The sequence below is a fragment of the Rattus norvegicus genome, chromosome 18 (assembly GCF_036323735.1).
Source record: "Rattus norvegicus strain BN/NHsdMcwi chromosome 18, GRCr8, whole genome shotgun sequence".
NCBI lineage: Eukaryota > Metazoa > Chordata > Mammalia > Rodentia > Muridae > Rattus > Rattus norvegicus.
Window position 1 is genome coordinate 59,522,777 of NC_086036.1, and position 15,978 is coordinate 59,538,754.

The 15,978-nt window shown below is 38.5% G+C and overlaps 1 protein-coding gene across 5 annotated transcripts in view; it reads left to right on the plus strand.

Moving 5' to 3' along the window:
• The window catches only part of Wdr7 (WD repeat domain 7), a 283,068-nt gene that overhangs the window by 87,044 nt on the left and 180,046 nt on the right, over positions 1-15,978 (plus strand). For 3 of the 5 annotated variants that reach the window (XM_017601032.3, NM_023975.2, XM_063277568.1), the window contains exons 17-19: positions 8,375-8,467; positions 10,839-10,957; positions 13,063-13,186. In XM_017601032.3, the coding sequence (XP_017456521.1) occupies positions 8,375-8,467; positions 10,839-10,957; positions 13,063-13,186 (336 nt within the window). The remainder of the gene's footprint in view (positions 1-8,374; positions 8,468-10,838; positions 10,958-13,062; positions 13,187-15,978) is intronic. The other 2 variants (NM_001395078.1, XM_063277569.1) reach the window with 1 other exon arrangement.

Consider the following 15,978-nt stretch of genomic DNA (forward strand, 5'->3'; position numbering starts at 1 on the left):
TAGTCATTTTTCTTTTTTTTTTTTTCTTTTTTTCAGAGCTGGGGACTGAACCCAGGGCCTTGCGCTTGCTAGGCAAGCACTCTACCACTGAGCTAAATCCCCAACCCCTAGTCATTTTTCATTAAGGTCTTATTTTTCTTTAATCTTATCTTAATGTATTTTTAGCCTGGATAATCTTTTTATTACTTGTACTTTTGTACACTTACAGTCCAGCTGTTGCCCGCTCTTGTCCACCCTCTCACAGTTCCTCATCTCATTCCTCCTCCTTTTTCCAAGAGGATAGCCCCCACCCACCCTCCCCACTACATGGAAACTCTTGTCTCTTGAGGATTAGGTGTGTCTTCTCCCACTGAGGCCAGACCACACAGTCCTTTTAACTCTCTTAACTCTGTCCTTCTCTGAATATATGGCTTGTCTAATACTTGTCATATCTTTGCTTGGTTTTTATTTTTTTCTCTTCTGGAGACAGAGGTTCTTTGTGTATCCTTGTCTGCCTGGCGGGTGGTGGGGGTGAATCTTGGTCTGCACACAAGACTGGCTCTGAACTTACAGAGATCCACCTGCTTCTCCCCTTCCTCCCAGCTCCTCCCATTAAGTTTAAAGACATGTACCACCAAAAATCCTTTTTTTTTTTTCTTTTCTAAGTTTCTTAAGACAGGGTTTCTCTGCATAGCCCTGGCTGTCCTGGAATTCACTCTGTAGGTCAGGCTTGTCTTGAACTCAGAGATTCACCTGCCTTCTGAGTACTGAGATTAAAGGGGTTTTTAATTATTCTTATTATCAATTATACTTCCTGCCTCTAAATTTTTATGCTTGATTATCATGGAAAAGTGCTTAAATTTGTCAGATAGGATACTGGATATTTTTGTATTCTTGCAGAACTTTCTTTTAGAATGGAGTTCTGTGAGGGCAGCTTGACCATCATTTTTATGATTTGGTAGGTAGATTTTTGAGCACTGCTCTAAGTAACATGAAATATTTCTTATTACTGAGGTAAGACCTGCCTTAGGACTCAATCAAATGTTTCATAATCCTGAGGCTTCCCAGCAGGCTGGTGGAGGGTTTTCTGATGCTCTTCCTCCCTCACTAGTTTCCTGAAGTGCTCTGATTGGTACTCTGCTGAAGCTTGAGGAGAACCTTCTGTCATCTGCACGTCTAGCATCTCTCTTCTCTCTTTCCCAGCCTTCAAGTTCTAGCTGTTCTGTCTCCCTAGACTCCCACTTTGTGTCTCCAACTCATTGAGTTCTGATTCCCTGAGTCATGACTTAGGAGCTCTGTCAAGTTAGTGATTCAATAGTCCAGTCATAGAGTTCACTTTGTCTCAAGTTTGTTAAAAAATGTTAGTTAATATAAATAAAATTTTTTAAATGACATGTTAATTATAAATAACAATATTTTAAGGGATTCTCAGATCCAACCAGCACTTCACTTTCAGTCTAGATCTCTGCTACTGATCTTAGAAAAGAGCGATAAGCTGTTGATGAGTTTGTAGAAAGATTTCCTAGGAAACAAGACAGCTTCTCATTTCTTAGATTAGATGATATAAATTCAACCCATTTCTGAAAATAACTTTGCAAAGAACATAGTTTAACCTTAAATCTTTCACCAGTGGGCTTGCTTGTGACTTGCCCACAATAATATCATCAGGTTTCCCTTCCAGATCTTTCCCACCTCCCTATCCACCCAACTTTAATGAAAGAAAGAAAAATCTAGATAGTGTCACTAAATAAGAGGGGAGACAATGTCCCAATTTAATTGTCAATTTTTAAAAAAATCAGCTTATTACTCTAATTTGTTGTAGAAGCCAAAAACGTAGGGATTGTTGTCTTGCTCACGGATTTTTCACAAGTTGTCGGTACAATGGTTGCTTCATGGACGAAGCTGGTAACTAATGAATCTGTATGTACCCTCTTTCTGCTTCTAGAGTAAATATTTCAGTAACTAGGTACTGTGAATGTAAAACAAACTAAGTCCTGGCTTCAAGGAGTGCGTATGCCTGTTGGAGACAGTGTAGAAAGTGTGGTTCATGATGGTGCTGTCATAGAGTTATGGCTATTCCAGTACAGTTTGAGAGCCTCTGGCTCTTAGGCTTTGTCTGATTTTTGTGTTTTCATGTTTAACTCAATATTTGGAATGTATATTAAGCACCTAGTAAGTGTTTATGATATGGGATGTTTTAATAGCTTCTCATATAAATTCACCTTTCAGTGTAATGGGTTATTTCCCTCATTCTCGGGCTTAGAGGACTAACTATCTCTATCTATCTGTCTGTCTGTCTATCTATCTATCTATCCACCCATCTATTATCCACCTATCTATCTATCTATCTATCTATCTATCTATCTATCTATCTATCTATCTAAAAATTTGTATTCCTATTTATTTACATGTACATGTGTATATGTCTGTATATGTGCCAGAGGTTAGGGGCATCCCCTGGAGCTTATGCAGTTATAAGCTTCCTTTTGTGGGTGCTGGGAATTGAACTTGGGGCATCTACAGGAACAATACAAATTCCCAACCACACTGAGCCACTGCCATTTCTCTAGCCCCCACTTACTGATTTCTGATGTTAGTGGTGAAGATATTTTAAAGCAGATTTTCTTTTAAGTCTCTGGCTATAGTTACAGTCCAAGAAAAGTCACTGTTGTATCTGACCTTACTTCAGTTCTAATGTGAACTAGTGATGATTCCAAGACTAAGTAATACTTGTGTCTGGGTTCAGTCAGAGAAAATGCATCTAACCCTCAAGAGACTGGAGGCCCCAGGGAGTTTAGAGGTCTGGTGGGGTGGGTGGGGTGGGGTGGGGACATCCTGTGGAGACAGGGGCGGGGAGGGAGGGAGTGCGGGGGTGGAGGTGGGAGTGGTGGAGGAGGAGGTATGGGATGTGGAACTCTTGGGGAGTGGTTTAGGAGGGGAATAATATCTAGAGTGTAAAAACAAACAAACAAGTCATAATACTTTATTTTTAAGAATATTCTAAATTTATTTTTATTTTATATGTGTGAATTTTTGCCTGAATCTATATAGATGCACCACACTGGTTTCTAGTGTCCACAGAGGCAAGAAGAGGGTGCTGGATCCTCCAGGTTCCCGCTGTCTTGAGCCACCATGTGGCTGCTGGGAACTGAGCGTAGGGTCTTGTGCAAGAGCAGCAAGGGATGGTAAGCACAGAGCCATTGCTCCTGCACCACTCCTACAGTTCTTCAGCATCATGAGCGTCTTGACATGTTGTTGCCCTATCACACCTGCCTTTCATCACAGGGGATTGATAATTCATTCTGAAACAGTAGATCCTTAATTCTTTCTGCTGTCCGTACACTTGTACACCCAGCACTCATTAGTTATTTAATTCTCTCACAGAGTTTTTTGGGTTTTTTTTGGCCTAATGGTGTTTGACAGTTCGGTTATGCATTGCTTTCTGGTTTGTTCCTCAGTAGCTAAGTAAACATGTCTAGATGATAAGTAAGCACATTACTGAAATAAGGTTTTCCAAGAATGTTGCAGTGGCTTATACAGGGAATTATTTATGATCTGTGGGGTATCCAGAAACAGTAAGTTTCAAAAGTCCACCAAAAACCCCTCCAGGTTTGTATAAGTAACTTTGTCGTAGTTACGCTTGCTTCAGCAAACATACTTGATATTTGAAATGATCATAGCTGCTGTGGACTGTAGACCACAGCTTTCATCTTAATGGGAGTAAGAGCTAGTTTTGGGGCGATTGCCCAGGAACATGATTTTAGTTACCCCAATTTTTATTTTTTGTTCCAGTAGAGAAACAGTTTCATAGTTTTACAGAACAAAGTAAGCCATAAGTCAAGGCAAGTTTAGAATACACTGGTAAGTCATTGGAATGATGGTTCCAGCAAGCAGGGAAGATTTTTTATAGCTTGAAGATGCTATCTGATGACAGTCTCAGCTTCTGCTGTGGTGGAAGCCAGCAGGCTGCTGAGTTAATAGATTCCTGCATGTTAGTTCAGACAAAGAAATAGTCAAGTCATGTGTGGTCCACAGGACTAGAGGTGGGCCAGGATGGGCAACCACCCTATGGACTGTATCACTCCAGCTTCTTCACACTAGTGTGCTTCTAATGAGACTGTCAGTCTCTGCAACCACAGCTTTTAAAAAATTAATTAGTTAATTAATTATTTTTGTTGAGAATAGATATACAATATATTTTTATCACAGTAGTTTCCATTTTCCCAACTCCTACTAGATCATCCCACCCCCAAATCCATAGCCATTCTCTCATTAGAAAACATCATCCAAATGATAATATAAATAAATAATAAAATGAGATAACAATGGGGTTGGGGATTTAGCTCAGTGGTAGAGCGCTTGCCTAGGAAGCGCAAGGCCCTGGGTTCGGTTCCCAGCTCCGAAAAAAGAACCAAAAAAAAAAAAAAAAAGATGAGATAACAATACAAACAAACAAACCAGAATAGACCTTTTTTTTTTTTTTTTTACAGAAGTTTTTTATTCACAGTTCCAGATTATCAGTCAGATACAAAGTTTGATTGGTAATATTTTCAAGCACTTATAGTCTTGAAAAAGTAGGGGTTTTTTGTGTGTATTTATTCTCATGAAGTAATTGAAAGATATTTGTAATCAAATTAGAAGAGTAAGCAACACCAAAATGGCGCAGAGCCTAGCAGTCTAAGGTCTATTGAGAACACTAAGGAAGAATTTGTCTGGAGATGGTAACTTGATGTTTCAGCAGAGAGGGGCAGAGTTGGGAACTTTGTGATTCAGTGTTTCTGGACATGCCACGTATCATGCCTGGTGGGACAGTGGAGTTGGTGGTGTGGAAGATCACTGGTCAACCAGAGTTTACTTACATCTGAGTCCCACAGGAAAATGGTTAAGAGCTGCACTGCAACATTGCCTTCATGGTTACCATACACACATTCACAATGGTTAGGTCAGTCAGCACTGCTTTCCATTATCTCTTATAAATTAGGACGTGGTAAGTGTGGAGTTCTCATGACAAAAGGCATTAGAAAAGCAGTTTAAAGTTTTTGTTTCACATTACTATAACATTTACAGGAAGTTACTGTACTAATAGTGACATTTGCTTGGGGCCCTGAACATGCAGCCCCCACTTGTCAAGGGAGGTGTTACATTGTCTCACTTGAGTTCTTTGAGACCAGGCTGCTTCCAAGCTACTGATCCTTCTCCCCCTTAGCATCCTCCTCAGTGCAGGGTTTGCGGACCTGTACCTCCACTCTCTGGTACACTCCCTAGTTTATACCTCAGTTAGATCTTGGGAAAAGACAAAAGACCCCATTAATGATTTATCGTAACTGTGTTCACTTAAATAGAATGCCACGTATGTAAAGCATATAAACACACAGCCATAAAAGCAAGGGTAAAAGGGAAAGGTGGCCTCAAGATGCCCGCACTAATGCCAGACCTGGTGCAGATTATCCTCGTGGTAGATAGATGGTGGCTGGTGCTTCACCAATTCCTAGTTTCTAAAGTTTTTCTACTTACCCTATTGTGCTCTCTCCCTCCCCTCCTTCTCTTCTCTCCCCCTCACCCTTCCCTTCCCCCTTCCCTTCTTCTCTCCTTTCCCTAGCATTATAATTACCATTAACATATAAAGGGCCATCTAGTATTAAATAATTTTATTTTTCCAGTGTTAAGCTTTTTAATAAAACTTTCCCTTCTAAGGCATTACGTTTATTTTTCTATAGTTTTAGATTTTTTTTTTTTGTGAAAGTTTAGGTGCTCTTTGGGTATATATACTGAAGGGTTATTGAGATTTAGACCAATATGTAAAGAACCTTTGTCATTCAGAATGTTAGTCTCTGTCACACACATGTTATTTACCCCACCGTAGCAGTATAGGAACGATGGAGTTGAGAATCAACCTCAAGTGAAAAAGATCGATTTAAAGGTAGAAAGCATGGATGTCATAATGTTGAAACCCACGCTTATGCTAACTCACGGAAAGCTGGAGCAAACACTTACAGGCCTATCTTGCTGAGTAAGCTTGTTATAATGATCTGGTTTCCATGGGACACTAAACGACTGATGAGGCTCAGAACTACAACAGTTCTTCCTTAAAGGGCACTACCTGGCGAAATAATAGACCATATGTCTCTTCAACCGTCCATCCTGTAAGAATGATGACACGGCCGCCTATCTGCTGTAGTCAGATGAGCAGGCGTGATTTATGCTATGAATCTTGAAAATTCATCCATAGGATGCATTTCTGATTTGACATTTAAACCTTGAACATTTTACTTTGAGTAATATTTTTTTCTTCCAGTTTCTGATTTTTTTTTTTTTTTTACATGTGGGCAGTTATAAGAAAAGCTGTGACAAGAGTTTAATTTTTCAATAAACTGTAAAAGTGTCTCTGGATTTTGCCATTCTAGTTGTGAGGTAGTATGAGTAAAATATTTTTTATGTTGCTCCAGAGATTTTTAAAGTTTAGTAAATTCAATTTCTTAATCTCTGTTACTTCATTAGTAGCATCCGTTGGATTTATTAAATAAATAAATAAGCACCTATTACTACTTGGATTAAACGTGACTCCACAATTATAATACCACGGATGCCTTTTCTCTCCCTGTGCGTAGCTGTGCGTGTGTTGAGCGGCAAGTCCTCCTGTGCATCCTCAAGCAGCTTTGCCAGCTGTGCTCCCTGCTTTCTCTTTTGAATATTCATACATTGAGGAAGCATCATGATTTAATCCCATTTATTTGACATGGCTGGTAGTGACCAGTCACTACCGAACTTTCTTAGATCTATTTTTTATTTTTCTCTGATCTTCTCATTCTAGTGTGCCTACAGAGTTAGGGTGAAAAACAAAATTAACACAGTGTTCTCTAGAGAGTGTGGGAAAGGGACCTGTAGTGAAGGAGGGTGGCAGGATGGGAGGGTGACAAGAACATGGTATAGACATGGGACACTGTCTAAGAACACTTTTCTGCAGAAAAGTTTCAGCTGTTGGGGTCCCCAGAGCAGGGTGTTCAGCATTTTTGGTGGTGTGACCTTCAGTCACACAGGCAGTCCTGTAGTCAGCACTGCCTCACCTGCTTCTGACACGGAGAGATGAATCTCAGTCACTTAAACCAAATTCGTAATTAAACAATGACGAGAAATGAAATTATTCAGTGGAATGTATTAAGGATTTGGCATGATTTTTAGTATTTAGTGGAGTTTTTAGGTATTACACAATTAAACACATAAGTGTAACACCAAGTAATTATGCCCTTATAACAAAGCCCGAGTCTATCGTAATGAGAGAGCTCTGCAGTTTTCTCTCTAAACCTTGCCCGGGTGCAGAAGGCACGAAACTAGTTCCCATTCTCCTCCTGTTCACAACTTCTCGGTTGTGCTGGTCACCTCACACGTGCCTGAGTGACATGATGATGCATTCGCGTGAGGATCATAAAAAGCTTGCTTTCCTGCAGCTGCCCAGTCATAACAAAAGGACTTCAGTGCATGAAAAGCAAACATCATTCTGCAGACAATGCCTGATCTGCTCTGGAGCCCAAACCCATTGCCGCTCAGTGACAGAAGAAAGGAGAGGGATTAATTTGAAGATGCTTATGCAGGCCATATGGTAATCTTTCCATAGGAAGGAAGTGTCGAATGGTGACCCCTAAATCTTCACATTGACCTCCAGTTGTAGAATGCGTACGCCATAAGGTTCCCCTGGCTTTTTCATGTGATAATTTAAGCTGCAGCATTCTCCTGGCTGTACAACTTTCTTGAGTGGGGGAAGGGCTTGCTTTACTCACCGGATATGAATTACAAAATTCACAATTGTTTTAGTGCCTATATTTTTAAGCTGAATGAAACTATATTAAAATTCTTCTAAGAACAGTGAAATGGAATGAACTGTGTTTGTTCTTTATGTTATATTTGATAATGAGTTTTTATGTGAGTGTAGGGAATCAAAATGCTATTGATATTCTTTTGAAATATTTAACAATAGTTTACATATAATATTAGAGAATAAACAGAAAAATATGATCAAAATATGAAGGCCTCCTAAAATTTTTCTCTGTGATATATTTTAAAGACTTGGGTTATATTTCTGGTAATTTTTAATGTAGTTTTCATTGTTTCATGGTTATGTTTTTTTTACATGATTTGCTCTATTGTGGATTTGTAATATCAAAAAGATGGTGGCTTTCGGCGGAAGTTGAACTGCATTGCGATCCCTCTTCAAAGAGACACCCCGTCCTTGTGGTGCTTTCTACCGAGCGCTCCTTCCCAGTTACAACACCGTTCTTTAGTTCTGTGTTCACTATGTTTTGCTAACTTTGTCTTCACTCTTCACTAATACTGAGCTTTCTTTCAGAAACCGCTGTACCTCAATTCTTTGCTCTTTCTTTCTCCTTGTTTCCTCTGCAAGCTGCTGCGCCTGTCTCTGCTCGGTCTGCCGCCGACCACTCTGGCTCTGCCTCTGCCTCTCCTGCTTTACGTACCTGCTTCTTAGTGAATGAAGGTACTCTCTCTCCCTCTCATTGGAGCACTTCCTTTCCCTCTCTGCTTTGGCCTGGTACACTTACCCTTGGATTTTATCTTTAATCTGATTTATACATCCATCTGCTTTATTTTGTATGAATCCCATTCCAAAACCTTATTTGCTGAACTCAATGCCAAGTGCCAATTGTAAAAAGTGTGATGTCCCCCTGCTTGGAGTAGAACATGTCTGCTGTCTTCTAGAGCACTGTCACAGGAGTGCAGAGATGCTAGTCTTGGTTGTGAAGTCTGTTGGGAGTTGAATTGTTGTCATAGTGGTCTTTGCCATTTGATTTGTGGCACTAACGATAATAAACTTATTATACATGTACTATTAGTGTATGAGAGACAGTGGGCAGTCTTTACACAGCCATATGCTCTAGTCAAAGACAGGTGAGTCTGTTAATTTGCATCCTCCTTTGAGAAGTCTTCAGATTGATTATATAAGCTGATAGAAATTCACCTTTTCTACTGTTTCTGTTTCAGGCAGAGGCATAAAAATCTATAATGTAAGCCTTTGGTTTCTGTTGGGCTAGCATATCTTTCTTGTGTAGTTACACAAGTGGAAAATAATTTGGAGAATGTGAAATTGAGACTGGACTATTCAGATATTCGCCACCCAGTCCTCTCTTGGCATTGTCTGTACCTGAAGTACCAGAGCTCGTGAGCCCCACAGCACAGCCACTGTCTCCATGCGGTCTCCACCCTTACCAGTGTGTGTAAAATAAAGAGATTAACTTTACCAAATCTAAAACATAAATCTAGACACTCCCCAAAGCTACTATTGCAAGGCCATTCAAGCAGAGGGATGGTAGGTCGCTAGCGAAGCACAGAGCCAGCCCCTGTTACAAGTAGTAAGCACTCTCCCGGAAAGAAAATAGAGGAATTTAACAAGAGAGTGTGTTGTTTGTTTCATTTCCCAATCAGAGGACTGTGCTGCAGCTTTGTGTGAAGGCCAGAGTGAAGTAATTAGAATAACATTTGTTGAGCTATTTTTAAAATAGGTATTTGTTAATTTATGCTGCACTGCAAAGCTTTGGTAAGGATTATGATGTGTGAAAGCTTAGTGGATAAGCAGTTCAGTAAGCCTGCTGGCGAGGCATTGACACTAGCAGAGAGATTATTCATGTGAGTAGGTTATGTATGTATCCATATATGTGTATGTGGATAATATGTATATATCCATATATGTGTATGTGGATATATCCATGTGATGTACATTTCAAAATGAAATATATGTCCATCACCTTTATTGATGCAACTACATATTTGTTATCAATTGATGAGAATTTCTTACTGAATGGATGAGTTTTTAAGTAGATGACTTGTCTCTTTAATAATTTAAGAGATCACTTTATAATGTATCATAGTGTTTTGTTATTAATTTAGAAGACTTTAGAAGTTTTAATGCCTTTAAAACACAGAACTGATAAAGTTCTATGCTCATGGATAATACATTATGAATGCTAACAAATGCTTTTTCATCCATTCCTGATTATTCGTCTCTCGATGTTATCCTTGGGAGAAAATGGCACAATGCACTGAGCTAGTAATGGCCTCATACATAATTTGAGAAGATGAACATTCATTGAATTTGTATTTATAATGTATAATATACAGTTTTGCACACTTATAAAGGTGATATAACTCATAAAGTCTGTATACTAGCAGAATGGTAGTCTGTCCTCTCATAATTAGATTTCAAATCAAGAATCAGAAATTTGGAAAAAATAAATTGATTTTCTTTCAGTTGGAATCAGTGATGGTTAAGACTATAAATTTTGGATTGTCCAGTTTTTAATTTTGTGCAGTCTTCACTAAAATTGGCATTATGTTATCTGAGCTTCGATTGTGATCAAGTTTCTGATTCTTGTAGTAAGAGACGTGATTGTAACTATCTTAATTCAAGCCCCTGACAAAAAGGGAAGACAGCTCCTTTGACCGGGATGTTGGCTGCACGCAGATCATTGAAGTGTTGATGTCTGTGTGAATGGCCTTTTATATGGCAACAAGTTCACATGGACAGCTCTCACACATGTTTATTCCATTCTTCCCCATCTTCTAATATCTTTATTTTAGAAAGTCTTTTTAGAAATGTGTTTCCTTTGGGAATTGGCAAAACTGTGTGGGCAATTATTTTCTATTGGTTTTTATAAACTTCATGTCTTACAGAAATGATTGAAAAATGTTTTATGTCATTTCGTATATAATAATATTAAACTAAAATTATTTATAGCCTACAGATCTTCCCTTTTTGTTTTTGATAAGTGTACATAGATAACCTCCCCTTTCCTGTAGAATACCGAGATGTCTAACGCACTGTCCTATGTCACCGTCCCATGTCACCTCTGTAGGATGGAGCCAACTAGCTGCCATGCACTGTGTCATGCTGCCGGACCTGCTGGGGCTGGGTAAATTCAGGCCTCCTCTTCTGGAGATGCTAGCTCGAAGATGGCAAGATCGGTGCTTGGAGGTAATGTTGAGTGACAAGGAAGACACGACTATTTCACAAACTCACTGCAATGTGAATTCTAGGCAAAAGTAACTTTTATCCCCTGTGCCTTTAACATTTACTCATTACATTACAGAAAATAGGGATTCAAGATTTCCCCATCCTCTTCCTTTGTTTCTATAGTAAACAGTAAATGTCCTAGTTTGTTTATTTACTTCCTAAAAATTCATTATTTTATTAAAACTTTCACAAACTTTGTATAGTTATTTCTTAAGTGTTGGTTGCTGTAGAGATCATGCATTCGCATGCAAAGACATATGACACTTCCCCCATGATTGATTATCTGGTACAATCCCTTATATTAGATTTCCAAGAGAGCAGTCAGAGACCAGATTGAAGGTCCTATGTTATAGTAAAACAGGACAGTCTTCCAATTATAATAGAGCTGATCTTAATGCTGGTGCCAACTAGTATTTGCTTGGTAACCCTGGATACTTTGCTTGTTCTATTTGTAGATAATTTGTAAGGTTGAGATAATAATGTAATTCTAGGCTGGAGAGATGGCTCAATGGTTAAGGGCACTGACTGCTCTTCCAGAGGTCCTGAGTTCAAATCCCAGCATCCACATGGTGGCTCACAACCATCTGTAATAAGATCTCATGCCATCTTCTGGTGTGTCTGAAGACAGCTGCAGTGTACTCATATGCATAAAATAAATAAAAAAATTTAAAAAAATAATGTAATTCTAATGAGAACACACGCGTTGCTAGGGTAAGTTGTGCATGAACATCATGGATTATACAAATGTACACTTGCTAACTGACCATGATATTATTGAGAAAGAATTTGATAGGACCTCTGTATGTCTGGCCTACTGTTGAATGAAACATCATAACCCTGTAAGAGAATTGCCTGCTCCGGCTTCTGTTGACTCAGCTCCAAGCAGAACTGGAGTATACTAAAGTTTGCATAGATGTGGATTTGCACTGAGTAATCTTTTCACTTACTTTCAAAGACAGTACTTACAAAGAAGGTTTTACTCAAACTCCTTGTTAGATGAACCTTAGTTATCCCTTCAGTCTTAAATAGTTAATTGAATAAATTGATTGGTGCTTTGCTTAAAATTAGACTAGCTTCGGGTTGGGGATTTAGCTCAGTGGTAGAGCACTTGCCTAGGAAGCGCAAGGCCCTGGGTTCGGTCCCCAGCTCCGAAAAAAAGAACCAAAAAAAAAAAAAATTAGACTAGCTTCTTTGGGCTCATGCCTGTGGAGTTTCCACTAAACATAACTAAAATTAAATTGCAAAATAAAAAGTTGCATGACCAATTGGAAGAAAAATTGATAGGATTTTGAAAAATGATTCCCTCAATAAAACTGAGAGAGGCTATGTAGGAATGTATTTGCCCATTTTGTTTGTGTCTAGGTCTATGGGAATCATGTGGATTTATACCTATTTGATTGTATGAAGGATCGATGCTTGAGGCAATGTTGATGAGATAAAGTAGATAACAAATATTAAAAGGCTTGGTGAAATGTAAATCTCAAATCAAGAAATAATTTTTTGGAGACCTCTGTCATCTCTCTGGCCTGTTGACTCAAACATTATTATCCAGTGAATGGCTTTAACATATTTATTTGCCTGCCCTGATTCCCTTCCCCTAGTTCCAAGCAGAATTGTAATATATAAGGAATTCACTAAATTAGGTTAAGTTTCTATTGGGCATAAGGAAAAACAATTTAATCCTCCTAACATTGATTTTTAACAATAATACTTACATGGAAATTTAATAATTGGAAGTGCTGTATAATAAGAATGGTTTAGAAAATCAAGTTTTAAGCATAAAGCTAATTAAATGTCTATCCATTAGCTTAAAATATTTTTGAATGAAAGTATCTTTAATGCCTATCTGTTGGCTTAAAAATATTTTGAATGAAAGCATCTTTGATCAGGTGTAGGATGCTAGCATTTAATTGTTCCATAACTACTTACTTCATTATTGGATTAATAGTCTTATATAAATAAGAAATTTCTGTGTTTTCTAATTTTATATCATATGAATTTTCTGGTTTGTGGACATCACTTTACAATGTGTTTCTTTTCTTTCATTGTTTCTGTGATTTTGTTAGGTGAGAGAGGCTGCACAGGCCCTTCTTCTAGCAGAGCTGAGAAGAATTGAGCAGGCAGGACGGAAGGAGACTATTGATACCTGGGCTCCTTACTTACCTCAGTACATGGACCATGTCATATCACGTAAGAGTGCTTTTCTGAAAGCCTTGGGAGGGCTCTGTAGAAAGAGTGCCAGACTGGCAAGTGTTGATGCTTCATGAAGTGAACGCAGGCGAGAAGACGTCCTAAATCTGGTCTTCTCTATTTGAAGTTTGGTAGTGTAGAATATGGCAGTTAAAAGGAACAAGATAAAACAAATACTAAAACATTCACTAATGATCTGACTTTATGAAATTAATTCCCAATAAGAAAACATATCCCAATCCCGTTTAACCCTGACTTTTCCTCTCCCTGTTGTTTCTTTGGACTTCTGGGTCCCACATGTTCCAGACTGATTTTGTGGTATGCATAGCGACTTCTCGCAAGCTAAGATTACATGAAAACCTGAAAGGCAAGGCTCTAGTGAAATTACACCTGTGTGCAATGGGCAGAGAGAAGATTGGGAGGAGCTGTGTCTGATGAGTCTGTGGAATGAGTATGTTTTAAACAAATTAGAAAAATTATTGTATTTTTGGGAACTTTGTGAAAATTATAATTTTTGTACTCATGATGTTAGGTTAAGTATGCTTTGGGAAAAGGTTATACTTGGCACCATCATATTTTTCTCTCTGATAAAAATATTTGTCCTAAGTTTATTTAAGTCTTCGTTTCTCTAAAAACAAAGAGGTTAAAATTAAAACTGTATTTTGATTTATGTTAGTAAGATACTTTCAGTTTTTAACATAAAGTCTTGATTAAAATTAAAAACATTAAATGGGCTTGCATTTTACATAACGAACACTGGACTTTAAACAGACTTTGTCCACTGTCAGTTCTTCATGTAGAGGAGCGCTTACCTGCATCATATCTGTCTTGTGTGGTGACAGCAGCACGTGTGCCGTTCTAGGAGCAAATAAGAGTACGATTGCGGGAAGTCTGTAATGGCTAGAGTGGACTTGAGGACAGGCCAGCTGTGCTCCCCCTCAGATGTCATTAGGCGTGTGACTTCGGGGACTTTACCGAGGCTTTATGAGTGTCCATCGTTTCAGTTAAAAGTGAATGGGAGGCTTTGTAGAGTCGTATGCAGTGGAACGAGTTGACCCTTGCTAAGTGTTCAGGCTGGTACCTAGCTTACAGTAAGCACTATTGATTTGCTTAGTAAATAAAAGTTGAGCAAAGGGTGGTCACATTTTTACATGACATGACATAATTAAAACTTTTTTCTATTTGTGTACAAGATATTTGTTGAGTGAATTTCTAAAACCTTTAAATAAAAAAACTAAAAAGTAATAATACGGACAATAATCACAACAGCAACAACACCAAACCTACGCACTCAGCAGAGTCTCAGCTTTTTGTCTTTTGCTGCCTCTTTGCCATGATGTGAAGTGCTCCGCTCCCCCGTGCTCTCCTTGCCAGCACTGATTGGCATCCCTGAAACCATAGACTAATAAACTCTCCTTCCCCAAAGAGAAACAACTTAGGACCTCTAACACGTGTCCACTTTATTCAGTATGTTAGCCTTGAAATCCTTTTGACAATTTTAACATAAAAATTTTTATAGCTGGTGGTGACTTTAGTGGTAGAATGCTTACCTGTTTTGATCTTCAGCACTGCAAAATAAAATAAAAATAGATTTACAAATAAATAAAAAATTAAAATAAGTTTTCAGAACACACCATTAAGAAAGAAAGAAAAGAAAGGTGGGGTGAGACCCGTCGACCTTGTGAATATGTGTACAGACAATGTGACACACTCCCCCAGTTCCCCATGTGAGCATCACCCTAGAAAGGTCATCTAAGGATGAGCTGTGTCATAACTCGCTGTACAAAATGTCTTCAGAGGTCTGTGGAGATGGCTCAGGTAGATCTCCTTGTCCTGGAGCAGCAGACATAGGAGAATCCCTGTGCCCCAACCAGATCAGTGAGCGACATGTTTAGTGAGAAAACATGACTGCCCTCAAAATAGTGGCACCCCATATATACACACACAAATGCACACACACACATACACACATACACATGCACACACACGCACACCCCTCTCTTCATTCATATATGTATGTATAAGTAATATTTATATATATATGTGTGTGCAGATATAAATAATATATAAATTATATATGAATAGTATATATAATATATGCATAATATCTATATTTAATATACCATATATCACATATTATATCAATATATAGAAATAAATACTTTTTAAATTCATTTATATATTAAATGTATGAAATAGACAAAATGTAGTTTATATGAGTTTATACAAATATGTGTGTATATATAGAATACATATATATGCACACTCATAAATTTTAACATGTTTCACATTAGAGGACAAACTTCATGAGGTTTTTTAGAGTAGGCTGAAGGGGAACTGCACATTAAAAAGTCATTATTAATTCTTTTAAGAGGAAAATTGAATTATAAGAAATTAAAAAACAATGAGAAATATTTTCAAGACATCCGTACTTAGCATGAACTCAGGCTGTCTCTGAAAGGGGTCTGGGAAGCAGCTGTAAGAGTGGGCAAGTGGAGTGACGGCACCTCGGAGCCCGGATTAGTGATTGCGTATGAGGACCTATGAAAACCACCAAAAGGCACAGTGCAGAGTTGTACTTGGGACCAGGTCGGAAAAGAGACGCCACCGTTGTTTATATCTGATGCCATGGTATTTTCCTCCTGGAAAGGAGAGAATGGCTTCACTACACCCTAAGCTGAAGGCTGAGGAGAGCCACTGACTATCCCACCAAGCAGCCGTCAACATGCTGTGAAGGGGGGGTGTGTGTGGCCCGGGAGGGTAAAGCATACAGAGGAAGGACGGCCATCATC